This window comes from Leptonychotes weddellii, chromosome 4 (genome assembly GCF_054177405.1).
Source record: "Leptonychotes weddellii isolate Sample4059 chromosome 4, ASM5417740v2, whole genome shotgun sequence".
Taxonomy (NCBI): Eukaryota; Metazoa; Chordata; class Mammalia; order Carnivora; family Phocidae; genus Leptonychotes; species Leptonychotes weddellii.
In genome coordinates, this window is record NC_138372.1 from 169703447 (window position 1) to 169717854 (window position 14408).

The following is a 14408-nucleotide window of genomic DNA, read 5'->3' on the forward strand; positions in this document are numbered from 1 at the left end:
GGGCTCGATCCCAAGACCCTGGGATCACGACCTGAGCCGAAGGCAGACGCTTAACGACTGAGCCACCCAGGCGCCCCAAGTACTTTCCTCTCTTACTTCCTTCTTTCCATTTGCCACCAAGCCTCCAAGGGTCTGTGCCCCGAGAAGGGATACATTTGGCTGCCCCATGTCCCGGTCACCCGTGACCAGTCCTCTGGCCACCAGGTCTAAGTCCAGCTTCCACGTAGCCACCAAGGGGCCAGACCCTCCCCTTCTGGGGCTGGCTTTGGTCTGGTTCTGCCACCCTTGGACTCTCCCTTCCTTTCTCCCCTTTCCTCCAGGTCTCTCCCGTGACACCCCTGTCTGCAGGTGCCCAGGTCCAGACAACTCTGCCAGACTGCATCTGTCCCTCTGCAAGGACATACGGCATCTCCATCTCCTGGGCGTGCTGAGGTCACGGCAGAGGTTGGGGTTCTGTTGCCTTTCTGTTGACCTGCATTCCCTTTCTTGCTGTAAAAAGTAAGTAGGCTTGGATATAAGTAGCTGGAAGTACCCCGGGGCAGCCCAGAATTCAAGGGGGGGGGCGGTTAATGTAAGATTCTAAATTTATTGGTGGTATATAGAAAAACAATTGGGTTTTATATATTGATTTTACAGCCTGTGACCTTTCTAAATTCATGCATTAATTCCAAGAGTTGCTCTGTATCTCATATTGCACTTTCTAAATTCAAAATCATAGGGTGCCTGAATGATGGCAGGTTGATTTCCTATCTTAAATAGAAGTGGTGACCATGGGAGAAGCAATCACCATAGGGATGATGCAATTATAGGTACCCCTTATCAGATTAGAAAGATCCCTTACATTCCTAGTTCACTCAGAGAGTTATCATAAATTGTGTTGAACTGAATCAAATGATTTTCGGCATATATTGGAATATAGTATGTTTTCCCTTTTGGGGGCCACTGGTGATTTTCTAATATTAGAGTACATTTTCATTAATTTTTATGGGAGATTGCCCTGGAATTTTCATTTCTTCTAATACCTTGTCCATTTTTTTCAAAATCTAGTTAACACTAGCATCTTAAAATTAATTAGGGAGTGTTCATTTCTTCTTTTCCTCTGAAAGAGGTTCTGGAAGAGTCATACTATCTTTTCTTTGAATGTTTGGAAGAACTAACTAGTGAGAGCCTCTAAATCGGAAGTTTTTCTTTGTGGAAAGTTTATTTTAAATCAGCTTTTTGAAGTATAATTTGTAAAAATGAAATGTACGAATTTTAAGTATACAGTCTCATGAGCTTTGACAAATACATGCAGTCCTGTAACCACCACCACAGTCAACACATGGAACCTGTCCTCACGCCCAAAGAGTTCCCTGGGGATGTGGTTTTGGAATACAGGTGAGGTTTGGTGGAGTGGGGTCTGGAGCCGATGACCAAGGAAGAATTCTTGAGAGGTCTTTGGTGCAAAATCGTGGTTTTATTAAAGCCCAGGGACGGACCCGTGGGCAGAAGGAGCTGTGCTGGGGTTGTGAGAGATTCTATACTTGGGAGTTGAGGGAAGTAAAGATAAGGGAAGTTTCTAAAGGATTTTCATCTGCTAAAGGAGACTCACCGGAAACCTGAGGCCTCGCTTTAGTCAAACCAAGGTAGCAAAGCATTAACATTAAGACAGCTGGGAGCTTCCTGGAAGAACATTGTACTCCGCCTTCCTCAGGTACCTGTCAATGGGCTGCAGGTCATAAGGACGTTTAGTTTTATCTTCATTTCCTTCTGGAAGTTAAGTTGTTGATAAGAATGCTTTTTTCTTGAAATCATGAAGACATTTGTAAACTGAAGGAGACTCAGGTCTTGCAGGACTGTGATCTCTCTAAGTTAACCATTTGTTTTTCTGTCCCTTAGCTTGGGGGCAGGCAGGAGTGCCTGAGGAAGGTCAACACACACCCCACCTGGGAGTGTGGGGTGTGGGGTTGCGGGGTGTCTGTCAGCTTGGGCTTGTTCCTCAGCTTGCCTTCCCTCCCTCAACAGAATCACACAGTATGTATGATTTTTTTCTCTCTTCCCCCTTAGCGTAATGCTTTTGAGACTCATTCAAGTCTTTGCTTTTATCTGTAGTTTATCCCTTTACATTTGTTTGAAAACAAAATTCAACTGAGTAAATCTTAAAGATGTTCTCGGCTCTATTCACCAATTCATGAATTGGGCAGCATCCCATCTAAGCTGATAGAAAAGAGCCCTGAGGAGCTTCATGAAATAGAAGACTTTTCTAGGCAGAAGGGCGCCGGACATGCAAGTTCCACGGCAAGAAGTCACCTGCCTTTAGGGGACGGCAGGGGTCCGTCAGGCACATCACCTCCCAGGTGCTGAGCCGGTGATTCCAGATTGACTGGTTTAAGGTTCCCTTGCCCAGCGAGCTGAGAGTGCAATTAAGTCTCCCTGGGTTTGCTCAGCCTCAGAGACTCTGTGGGGGGCTGTGTCTCGTATTTAACACATTGCTAAGTGGAGATGCAGATGTGTGAATAGGACTTGTGTGAACACCTGCATCCAGGTCTGTTTGGACGTCTGTTTCCCTTCCTTTGGGGTAAAAGCCCAGGAGCGGGACTGCTGGGTCCCGTGCTAAGACTAAGTTTAACTGTATAAGAAACTGCCAAACATTTTCCCAAAGAGCTGCACCTTTTTGCACCCGCTCTGGCCGCATGCGGGGGATTCCAGCTCCTTCCCCGGGGCGCTGGCGCTGAGCACTGCTGTCTCTGACGGTGGCCGTCCCTGCACACGCGGACGGCGGTGTCTCCTCCTGGGTTCAGTTACATTTTCCTAATGGCTGAAGACACCCAACATCTTGTCCTGAGCTCTTTGCCGTGTGAGCTGCTTCTTTGGTGAAGTGTTCAGACCTTTTGCCCATTTATCATAGGGTTGATTTCTTATTATTTAATCATATGCACTGTTTTAATATACACAAATATTTACTCCTTGCTGTGGATTTCAATTTTATTTCCTTAAAGTGTCTTTCAAAAAGCAGAAGTTTTTAATTCTGGTGAAGTGTAATTTTATATGTTTTTCCCGTTAAAGATCATGCTGTTTGAGTCCTAAGAAACCTTTATCTAGCCAGTCATGCAAGTGATCTCCTGTACTTGTTTCTAGAAGTGTAAGCTCTTCTGTTTACACGTTAGACCCATCCCACAGATAAATGACGGATAATTACACCCAGGGCACGAGGAACCACGCGTATGGCTAGAGATATAGGTTGAGACGTACTTTTCTCATATGAAAGTCTAATTATTCCAGCACCACCTACTGGTGGGACAATCCTTGATGACTTTATAAAAATCAACTGACCATACATGTGTGCATTTATTTCTGAACCTGCTGTTCTGTTCCACTGATCCATGTGTCTGTCCTGATGCCCAAAACAAAACTTTTTCTTTCTTTCTTTTTTTATTTTTTAAAAGAATTTTTAATTTCTTTATTTTCCATTTTTTAATTTAAATTCAATTCATTAACATATAATGTATTATTGGAAAACTGCCTTAATTACTGGAGTCTTACAGTCAGGCTTAAGACCAGGTAATGTTGTATCTCCGGATTTGTTCTACCTTTTCAAAAGTGTTTTTGGCTGCTTTAGCTACTTTGCATTTTCATGTAAGTTTTTTACTCCTCTCTTCCCAGCAGCCAGCTGAGGGCTGACTGGGGTTGCATGGAGACCCGTCTGGGGAGGATTGGAACCTCAGCAATACTGAGTCTTCCAATCTGTGAACAAAATATCTCTCTCCCTACATTCAAGTCTTCTTTAATTTCTTTTGACATATTTTGTTGAATATATTGCTAAGTATGTCATGGTTTGATGCTATCCTGAATGACACTGATTTTTAAAATATTTTGTAATTTAATTTAGGTTTTTTTTTTTTTAGAGAGAGAGCAAGTGTGCAGCAGGGGCAGGGCAGAAGCAGAGGGAGCGGGAGAGAGAGAAACTTAAGCAGGCTCCATGCTCAGTGCAGAGCCTGATGCAGGGCTGGATCCCACGACCCTGAGATCATGACCTGAGCCAAGATCAAGAGTCAGTAGCTCAACTGACTGAGCCACCCGGGCACTCCTTTTGTAATTTAATTGTAAAAATTTTCATTGAGGTAATTGTAGATTCACATGGAGTACATTTACCCAGAGTCTGCTCATGGTTACGTTTGCAAAACTAGGTATGATATCACAACCAAGATGCCGACATCGATGCAGTCCACCAATCACACTCCCCACGCACTCCCTTGTGTGTGTTCAGTCCTATGATCTTATCACTGGAGTGGGTTCCTGCGTCCACCACCACGGTCAAGATACCATACATCTCCATCAGCGCAAGCACCTGCTTCTTGGCACCACCTCACTGCCTCTCACCCCTCCCTCCCTAACCTCCGCCAATCACAAATCTGCTCGCCATTCCTAAGAGTTTATCCTTTCTAGGGCGCCTGGGTGGCTCAGTCGGTTAAGCGACTGCCTTCGGCTCAGGTCATGATCCTGGAGTCCCAGGATCGAGTCCCGCATCGGGCTCCCTGCTCAGCGGGGGGTCTGCTTCTCCCTCTGGCCCTCCCCCCTCTCATGTACTCTCTCTCATTCTCGCTCTCTCAAATAAATAAATAAAATCTTTTAAAAAAAAAAAGAGTTTATCCTTTCTAACCTTTTATGGAAGTGGAGTTGTACACGATGCATCTTTTTGGCATTGGCTTCTTTCTCAGCTTACCTCCCTGCAGATTCATCCAAGTTGTGCGCATCAGTAGTTGGTTCTGTTTGACTGTCAGGGAGGGCTCCAGGTGTGGTCGGGCCACGGTTTAACCGTTCACCTGTTGAAGGACAGCTGGGCTGTTCCCGTTCTCGCTCACAACTAAAACTGCCGTAAGCACGCACGTCCACTGCTCTGAGGAAATGCCCAGCAGTGCAACTGCCGATCGTATGGTCATTTCCTATCCGGCTTTACTGCCAAACTATTTCCAGAGTGCCTGTACCATTTCCATTCCCTCAAGCAGCGTGTGAGTGGGGCAAGGGGATCCCCAGACACTTCAAGAAGTCTGGGGTGCAGGACTGAGGTGACCTTCCTGCCCAGAGCCCTGAGGCATCACCCTAACCCTGTTAGAGCGGAGTGCGTGGGAGCTGCCGGGAGCCCAGCTGAGCTGTCGGGTCAGTGGAGCTGATGGAAGAAGGAGCGGCGCCACCTTCCCTCCTACTGGACAGTGTGAGCAAAGGCTAAAGCGGGGAGAAGGTGCCAACTGCCCTGTCCCGTTGTCCTCTGTGCGCCAGCCTCCCTGATGAGGCTTGGGCGGGTTTTGAGGACCCGGGGATCGGAGAGAGGGGGAGGGCTAGGGTCATGGTGGAGGTATCTTCACGTCCCCCGCCCACCCTCCCGTGAGGAAGCCAGAGGGCACCCGGGCTGGGCGTGTGAGTGAATGTGTGTAAGCACGGACCCCCAGGGCTGCGGTGCGCAGGCCGAGCCCCATGAGGCCCGCGCTGGAGCCCTGTGGTCGGGCTCAATGCACACATAGGGTTTTAACTGGGAGCCCGACCGCACACGCCTTGGTCTCCGAGGACCTGAGTGCGAATCCCAGGCTACCCCATTGTATACCCGAGTGGTTGGGACTTGAGCTGCTGGGATCATAACCAGCACTTAGTGTGAGGCGGCAATGGGCCAGGGCCGCGAGGATGTGCCTGTGAGTCCCGACAGTCTCCAAGCCAGGAAGACGCCTCACGGCACAGACGGTCTACTCTCGAGACCAGGAGGCTTCCTCCTGAAGTTGGCGGAGTCTTCCTTACCCGGTGGCAGGTGTCGCACAGCATGGCCCCGGCCAGTACCCTGAGTGGTACCCCGAAGCTCACCGGGAGCCTTGCAGGGTTGGGGCAGCGTCTCGATGGTCGGGGCACGTGTAAGAAACACAACCCCATGTGGTACCCAAGGTCCCCCTTGTGATGTCAGGACCTCCATGAGAATAACGGGGCCCCCGACGTGGCCTCCCTTCCTGGGGTCTCCCGTCCAGTTCGGTGGGTTCCGTGCAGCCCTGGGTCTCTGGGGTACTTTGGGGTGGTCAGCTGTAAATGGTTGTTCGTCCATGACATCGGGTACACCTCCCCCACCCCGGGCTGGGCGACGTCGGGAGGGTTTCTGTGCATGGCAGCCAGGAGCTGAGGCCCCCTTTGCCATGTTGGGTGTGACCCCAGGATCACTGTCCACTCACTGTCACTTGGAAAGGCGGTGCCCAGAAGATTCTATCTTTGTTTTGCTTTACTTTGTTTTGTTCAGAGGAAGGAGAAAGCTTTCCAGAGCAAGTCTGGAGAACTGAGATGGTGAACATCCCCCTGGCCCACGCGTCCCCAGGTCTCGGAGTCTCTGTTGGCCGCGGTCATCTGCGTGTCCTGTTGGGTAATCAAGACTTTATACTAAAAAAAATTATTCCCCATTTTCACCTGGAACTTTAGTCTGGCAGGGTTGGGTACAAGGGGGACGAAAGCATTATTAGGGAAAGACATTCAAGAGTTGCTTAGCACAAGGTCCTGAACTGCTTCGCTAGTTGAAAATGGGTTTACGGACATGCTTGGCAGCCGGCTTGGTGGTCGGTCTATTGGAGTCTTCAGACAGCGGCGAAGGGGCTGGAGTGCCCCCACGGGCAGGCCGCGGCGTCAGTCCCTGGAAAGCAGTGCGCACAGCTGAACGAAGGGCCAGATGGGAAGGCCCTTTTAGGGACCTGGTGCCTTGACCCCAGACTGCTGCCCCAGACGTGTGGTCCCGCTGGGGTTGTCTTGTCCCCTCCTGTCAGCTGCCTCAGCCTGCCCCCTACTTGTCCGTTAGCACACGCGCGCTCACCGCTGTGGCCTAGGGGAGAAACGGAGCTGGGAGAGCCCCTCGCCCGCCCTAGGACTGGGCCGGATGCACAGCTTGGCTGCACCCCATGGCTGTTACTGGAACCTGAGCAAGAGCCAAGCCGAGTCATGGAGGGCCCAGAGAGTGTGGCCCGGGCAGCGGAGCTCACTGGGCTGAACTGGGAGAGAACGTCAAGGCAACCAGGATCCAACAGACCCTCTGGACGGGGCAAGAAGCCCAGTGGGATCCACCTGGAGGCACGCTCTGCCCCTCAGCTCAAAGCCTTTCAGCACCTGGCCTTGGCAGGGTCTGGCCAGGTCTGGCAGGCCCACAGCTTTGGCTGCCATTTCCGCCCTGGAGAGACATAGTCCGGGCAAAGGCCCAGCTTGGGATGGTGTCTGAATTTCCGTGGGCCACCCTCTGGGGGAGCAGGAGGTGACAGGCTGGGCACCTGCGTGCTCTGGGATGGAGGGCACTTTTTCTCTGCATTTAGCTGAAAAATGAAGGTTACAGAAGGGCCACTCCAGTGGGCAGCCACAGGGTCACAAAATGCTTATTGGGAGACCTGATTTTTATCCAAGTGCGCGTCCCGACGGGGGGCTTGTTGTATGTGCCAGTCTGAAGTGCGCCAGTGGGCCACTCAAGCCCATGAGTCCGGCAGCCCTGCGTGCCCCCAAGGGGGCTTGACCTGCAGCAGTCCTTGGGGGTGGGGGGCCTGGGGCAAAGGCCGGCAGGTGTGGATGACAATGCACCAACGCCAGTGACACATTCTGTGGGGGACAGCAGTCCCCTTCGCCTGGGGCCGGAAGGTCCCAGAAGCATAATTCTCTTTCCCTCCTGCTGAGCCTGAACCTCAGCACAGGATTTCCTGTCTCTCCTGGTGACCAAGGGACATAAGCCTCACTCCAGCTCTTGATTTCTGGAAGCCAAGGGATCTGGGCAACGGGGCCTCCCCAGCCCCGCCCCCGCCCCCGACAGGGCTCCTGGCCTCCCTGCAGGGAAGCCAAGGGTGACTAGTAACTGAGGTCCCATAGAGGGTCTTGCTGACCGCAGGCTGGCCATCTGGCTCTTCCCTGACCCCTCAGAGCCTACTCCTCCTCCTGTCCCCCAGCCACTGCAGCTTCCCAGACACTCCTTCCCAATGAGATCAGAAAGAAGGCCAGGAGGGCAGCTGGCCATTCAGCAATCGTGTGCCCTGTGCCCGTGGATGTCCCTCGCCCAGCAACCAAGAAGCAGTGGCCGCCCTCGACATGGCCACTCCCCGCTCACGGGTACTGACAACTGTGTGGCCCAAGCATGTCCCTCTCTGCTGTGGCCAGGACACCAGGCAGTCAGCCCCGGTTTGGGGAACTTGCCTCACTCCTCCCTGGAGAGACCCGCCTGCCCCCCACGCCCCAGCCCAGGCTCCTTTTCCACACCTGCATCCCACACCACCATTCTTCCCATCTTGGCTTTGTGGATTTCACAGTCCCAAATTCACATTCAACTCAATCACAGCATGGATGGAAAAATGAATAAACATATAATATAATGAATGGACTTCCTCCCCCACCTCGGACTTCTTCCACTGCCTCTAGGCCCCCCTCCAAGCCGGGAGAGGCTGCACAGCAGGAGAGGGCAGGACCTGAGGCTCACTGGGGCTGCACCTGGCCAGGTGGCGTCCCTAGGACTTGCCCCCCACAAGGCAGGGAGGAGGACCTCCTGGCTGGTCCCCTGGGTGGGCTGGAGGAGAGATGACCTCAACTGGCCGCACACTCTCATTCATGACCATCATATTCTGTGCCTGCAGCCGTTACTGAGAACCTGGACCACGGTGGGGAGGGGGCTGTGTGGCGGTCTGGGGAGGGCGTGGAGGCCCCAGGAGCCCAGTGGCCACTGGTGGGGGCGGGGGTAGGGCAGAAGTCACTGTGGGGGCCCGGGGTGGCCCTCCCCCAGCACCTTCCACCTCGCAGCCACCCTTCCGGTCTTTCTGCCCCCTTGCCTCCTGCTGGACTCCGGAGGGCAGGGGGCTGGGCTTGCATCGTCCAGGCAGACTCCGACCCAGGGCCCACACCCTGCCCCTCTTGGCAAGGCGCTCAGAAGGATGTGCTTAGAAGGATGCCGTTCAGGGAATAAAGGCCAGAAGGAAACACCGGGGAAAGAGTTTACTGACCACCTGACACCCAGCGAGGGCCCCTGGGCAGGGGGTGCTGTGTTTTTGGGGAGCAACCTGGGGAGACAGGGCAGGAGGGGGCTCAGAAGAGAGGGCAGCATTCCTGCCCTCGGGGCATGGACTCCATGCTGCATCTTCAGTGCCAGGCTGTCTGGGGACAAAGATTCTCTGCTTGACCAAATTCTAGTCAGGCTCCGGAACCTTCCCCCAGGCCCATCTGCACCCTCCGGTGACATCCAGTTTTAGCAAGAAGTCACCACCCTCCTCCCCTGAAGCCCTCCACATCTGATCAGTTTCCTCACACCCCGCCCCCGCCCCCCAGGTGAGGTCTGACCACCTGGCCTGCCTTCAACAAGAATCCTGGGAGGTGGGTTCAGCCTGGCCGCCCCCACCCCTGCCGGCTCCTCTTGGTCACTGTCCATCCGCTGACTCGCAGCTGCTCCTTGCCTGTAAATCCCATGGCCCCCGCTGTATTCAGAGTGGAGGCCATCTCCCCCTCCCACGTTGGTCCTTGTGCCTGTCCAGACCCACCCCAGCAAATAAGTCTTAGCAGGCTTTAACAAGTGTCCGTGGATTTTGTTTCTTTAACGCTGGCTCCAGTAAGAACAGGTCCTGGGGAACCCAGGGCCCACAGAGAACACAGTTCAGGTCTTGAAAACAAGAATAACTAGCCGGGACAAAGGGAACAGGAATGTCAGGGTCCTGGGAGGATGAGCCCGGTGGGCAGGGTCCAGGGCTGTGCAGGTGATAGGATGGGCCCAGCTCCACACTGGGTCCAGATCTTCCCCAAGCAGGGGGCGTTTTGATGAGAGAGTCAGCTGGGAGAAGGATGCCTGTGGGAGACAGCCCAGCCTGAGCTGAGGACCTCAGTCCCCAAAGCCCCAGACCCAGTTCAGCCCCGGGGGGCACACGTGTGTGACACAGGGGGAAGAGCCTGTCTGTCCACTCCGGCTCTCACAGGCTCCAGAACCTCTGCAGGGCCCCAGGGCTTTCCAGGGTCCTGGGGGCAGCACAGTCCCTCCGGCGGAGGGGGGCGGAGGGGGGCAGAGGGGGGCGGAGGCGGGGTGGAGCCCAGAGTCAGTAGATACAGGAGCCCAGGAGGCCTTCATGGCCTCAGGCTAGAGGCTGCTCTTAGAACTCACTGGCCCTCCTCCTCTCTGCCTCCCCGACCAACCCTCACAGCACTCTACAAAGAATGAGAAGATTAAAGATTTGGAGCCTGTGATCCGATCACCCCTCCCCTTCCCCCCCTCCCTTCACTCCTGGGTTCCCAGACTGGCCTGGCTCTCAGCATTTCCCCTGGAGGACGGTGTCCAAGTCTGTTCTCCAGTGCATCCTCCTCCCCCTCTCCCCCCCCAACCCCAGCCTCCACCTCTCTCCTCCACCTCTGACACCCAAGGGAAGGGCCCTGGAGGCAGGGACCCAGTCCTCCAGAGGTAAGAACAGGGCCCTGCACCTCAGGGTCTGTTACATACAGGACGAGAAGGAACCGAGCAGAGGCTGGGGCTGAGCCCACCCAGGGTATGGACCCGCAGGGGGGAGACGCAGTCTGCCCTCCTTCTGCTCAGTGGCCGAGGTGGCTGGTGGCCAAGGCTGCCCTCCTCAGTGGCCCCAGGGCAGGAGCTGCCGAAGAGGGGCTGGCAGGTCCCCACCAGCCCTCCCCAGGCGACCCTCCTGAAAAGGCCAGCAATCTGCAGCGTGGTGGAGGGAGAATGCAGGAAGGGATGCTGAGCCAGTAGCATCCTGGAGAACCAGGATGGGGGGGGCAGATGCGGGTCTGGGGAGGTAGGGCCCAGGGGAGGGGAGGGAGCCTGCTGCCAGGGGCATGGGGGGGCGCTCCGGTGAGGTCTCCTTCTCTGCTCCACCCCACCCCAGGCTGAGGCTCTGGCGCCATGGAGGGGCTGGTTCCAGTCCTGTGGGCTTTGCTGGTGTCTGCGGGGTTTGCTGGCGGCAAGAAAGAGCCAGGTAGGAGCGGGCGCGGGGGGCGCGGGGCTCGCAGGCCGCGTGGGCAGCCCTCTCCACCCGGGCCCCCTGGCTGCCCCACAGGTGTGAACCTGACCTGCTACCAGTGTTTCAAAGAGACCAGCCAGGCGCTGTGCACGCCCACCGTGTGCTACCCCACCGACCAGGTCTGCGTGTCCAACGTGGTGGTCTTCCTCAGCAGTAAGTCTGGGGGCCGCGGGGTGGGGGGCAGGGCTGGGTCCTGACGCCCCTGGTCCACAGCCCCACTGCGCTCCCCTAGCGCTGGACCCCCAGGGGAGCACGCACACATTCTGAACTGTTCTCTTTCCGAAGCACCAGTTCTTAAATGCTGCCCCTGCAGAACTGTCCGCAGGGCAGGGGCTCGGGTGTAACTGAACGTACAGGGAGAGCTAGGCATCCAGACGGATGACTGCGCAGAGGAGAGTCAGCCAGGCCAGGCGCTGGCCCAGGACACCTGGCTGCCCACTGCTGTGCACCGCGCCTCGCCCCGCCTGGCTGCTGCGGAGCTTAAGTAGTAAGACCTGACTTCAAAAACAAGCCTTAGAGGAGATTCTAAAGTGGAACGTGAACACATTCCCTGTTGAAATATCACAGAGCAAACCACTCGAAATACTCCTCTATAAAATTATAAAAATAGCCAGAGAGAACTGGATGTGGAGAGGCCCATCTGCTCTCCTGAGAAAGCCCAGAAGCCGCCCGGAGGGTTCCAGGTCCCTGCGGGCCTGAGCAGGCCAACGCAGCCGCCCCCCTGCGTGGCTTCAAGGCCTCCGGGCCTGGCTGGAGCGTCAGTCACCGAATCCGCTCCGCACGCCGAACCTCAGGAGGTGTCTTGTTCCCTGCTTGTCCAGTAAGGATGCAAGAAGGTCCCTGTTGCACAGCCGGGCTTCCCGGAGATGAGCCTGTCAAGGGTCCGCGCGGTACGGCCCGCGGCACGTTTGACGGACACACTGGGCAGGCTGGGCGGGGGCGGCGCTGGGGACCGCTGGGCGGGGCCGCCAGCGTCAGGCCAGGATGGCGCCCGCTGGGTCCTTTCCACCTCGACCGTTCATTTCAGGGGGCAGGCCCAGCCCCTCCCCTGCGCTTCTGCCACCTGGGGGCGGCACTGAGCGCCCTTCCCGAGGCTGCGCCCCTTCCAGGCCTGGCTTTTCCTTACCGAGGGAGGGAATGTGCTGATGCTGAGGACATTGGTGCTGGGACTGAGTGCGGTTTGAACCTCTTCCCCCGCGCCCCCCCCACCCCCGGTTGGCTTTTCCCTTAGCAGTTTCCTTTACCTGGGCTCCACCTAGGGGTTCTGTGTCCGGTTTTGTGGCCTGAGGGCCTGGGGGGGTGCATATTAGTGGCCCTCCCTGCAAGGAGCAAACATCAGTGGGCTCTCTTTAGGGGCCCCCTCACCTGGGCCCTGACCTTTGCCCCCAGATCTCTACCCTGAGCACTGGGAAGAGGGCGCTGGGAGCTCTGGGAGGAGGAGGCCGGTGTCTTGCCTGCCTTCAGGTGCCCCAAACCGAGCGGCACCCAGCGGCCCACGAGCTGCCATGATACGACGTAACATGATCACCACATCATACCACCTGATATAATTCAACAGGACAGACTTTAACAATCCACACAACCAGCAGGACATAACGGGGTACCATATAATAGAGGGGGAGGGTCATCTCTTCTACAGTTTGGGTGTTTTGAGTGTTTTCCTTTCTTCCGATGTTCCCTTCAGAGGCTTCTGCCACATCCTTAAATGAGCAGCGGGAGGACAGGGCTAAGCCCAGGACTGGGCGAGTAGAGGGGACAACCACGTCCAGTCTCTGTCCACTCCGCTCTACCCCACATCCCTAAGATTTGCAGGCTTCTGGCGGGGGGAAGCCAGGGTGGTCCAGGCCGTGTGTGGCTCCAGGGAAAAGCCTGCGCCAGGCCAGCAGTCCTGAACCCTGATTTTGTTGTGACCTCGAAGGTGACCGTGCGGAGCCATGTTCCCACTACCCTTGAGGGTCCCACAGTTCTCTGATTCTCAGGTCAGGTTCTGCTTTTTGCCGCATGGCAAAAGTTCTGGTTTTGTTTCCCATGGAAAACACCCCCTCCCCCACCTGCATGCCTCTTCCCGTGACCACCCACCCTCCTTCCTGCAGGTTGGCAGCCACCTGTCACCACCTCTCTTTTGCAGAATCAAAGGTGACACTTTCTCTCAGCAAGCGCTGCGCTCCCAGGTGTCCCAACACCAACCTGAAGTATGAGTGGACACTGGGACCCAGGATACTAGGCAGGATCATCAGGCAGTGCTGTTCTGGATATCTCTGCAACAGGGCACCCACCATACGAGAGGGTCCCTGGGCCCTTCGAAGGGGGGTCCTGCTTGGAGCGGGCCTCCTCCGGGTCCTGCTGTGAGCACCTTCTTCTCTTGGCCCCACAGACCCACTGTATCTTCCCACCTCCTGCTCCAGCCCTGCCCCCATCCTTTTCAAGACACTGGGTGGGACCTTCCCCCTCTGAGGCTGCAGGAAGCATGCCATTGCCTCCGTCCCGGACCTGGCCACTCCTCCCATCTCTGGCAGGGGCCCTTTGTTCAGACAGCCTGGAGAATGTAGCCCAGTCCTGCTTGGAGGAGAAAGGGCATATCCCAGTATGGGGTAACGGCTCTCTGTATAAGGTTGATCACCCTGAACACACTGCTTAGGGCCCTGTCGGGGGCAGGAAGAGCCTGGGCAAGGCCAGAGGGTGGCTGCAACCCGGGCTCTGGCTTGGACTTGGCCAACCCCCTCCCCCTGGCCCAGCCCCATCTGCCCGTAGGGGCCCAGGCAGAGTCAGGCTGTGGGTGCCCACCTGTGCATTGAGACGACGACCAGCACTCCTGAAGACAATAAACTCATTGCCTGACCACTCTGTGCTCCTGCTCCTTCAGCTGCTTCCGCCTGCCAGGCCCAGACCACATCCCTCCAGCCCACCTCTCTACAGACCTGTGTGGTTGCCCATCGTCCATGGCAGAAGCGGTCAGATCTGGACAAGACCACCAGCTGGGCCAACCGAGCATGGGGATGGGCCCTGGGTTCTGGGCCTAGCACTGCATAAGCAGGAGGCCAGGGGGCCAGTAGACCACTGCGTGGACGTGGGGGAGACACTGGAGGGTGGGGGTCTGGGCATGTGGGTGGTGCTAGGATGTAAGGCACTAGGATGCAGAGACCCTGGGAAGGGACGGCTGGACAGTGGGGCCGTGTTTGTGGGCAGCTGGGTTGGAGAGAGTGAGGGCTGATGGAAGGGCTTCCAGGACAGCCCCCTGCCTGGCCAGGGGGAGGGCCGCCCAGGTGAGGGCACAGGTGAGGAGCAGGTTGGGACGGGTAGAACCAGTGACAAGCTCAGGACTGTCCAGGCTGAGCTGGAGCACCCACAAGACACCCCGGGGGGTTGTCCTGGAGGATGGGGCTGAGAGCAGGGCCCTTGTGTAGGGGACGAGGAAGAAGAGGAGAGTCTGTGGGCGGG

The 14408-nt window shown here is 56.0% G+C and overlaps 1 protein-coding gene across 1 annotated transcript; it reads left to right on the forward strand.

Annotated features, from left to right (window-relative positions):
- Window positions 1-10839: 10839 nt before the first annotated feature.
- On the forward strand, window positions 10840-13796 carry LY6L (lymphocyte antigen 6 family member L). The gene is made up of 2 exons (XM_081817154.1): window positions 10840-11163; window positions 12950-13796. Exons 1-2 carry the CDS (start codon window positions 10853-10855, stop codon window positions 13317-13319), a joined length of 681 nt encoding a protein of 226 aa, XP_081673280.1. The 5' UTR covers window positions 10840-10852; the 3' UTR covers window positions 13320-13796.
- The last annotated feature ends 612 nt before the right edge of the window (window positions 13797-14408 follow it).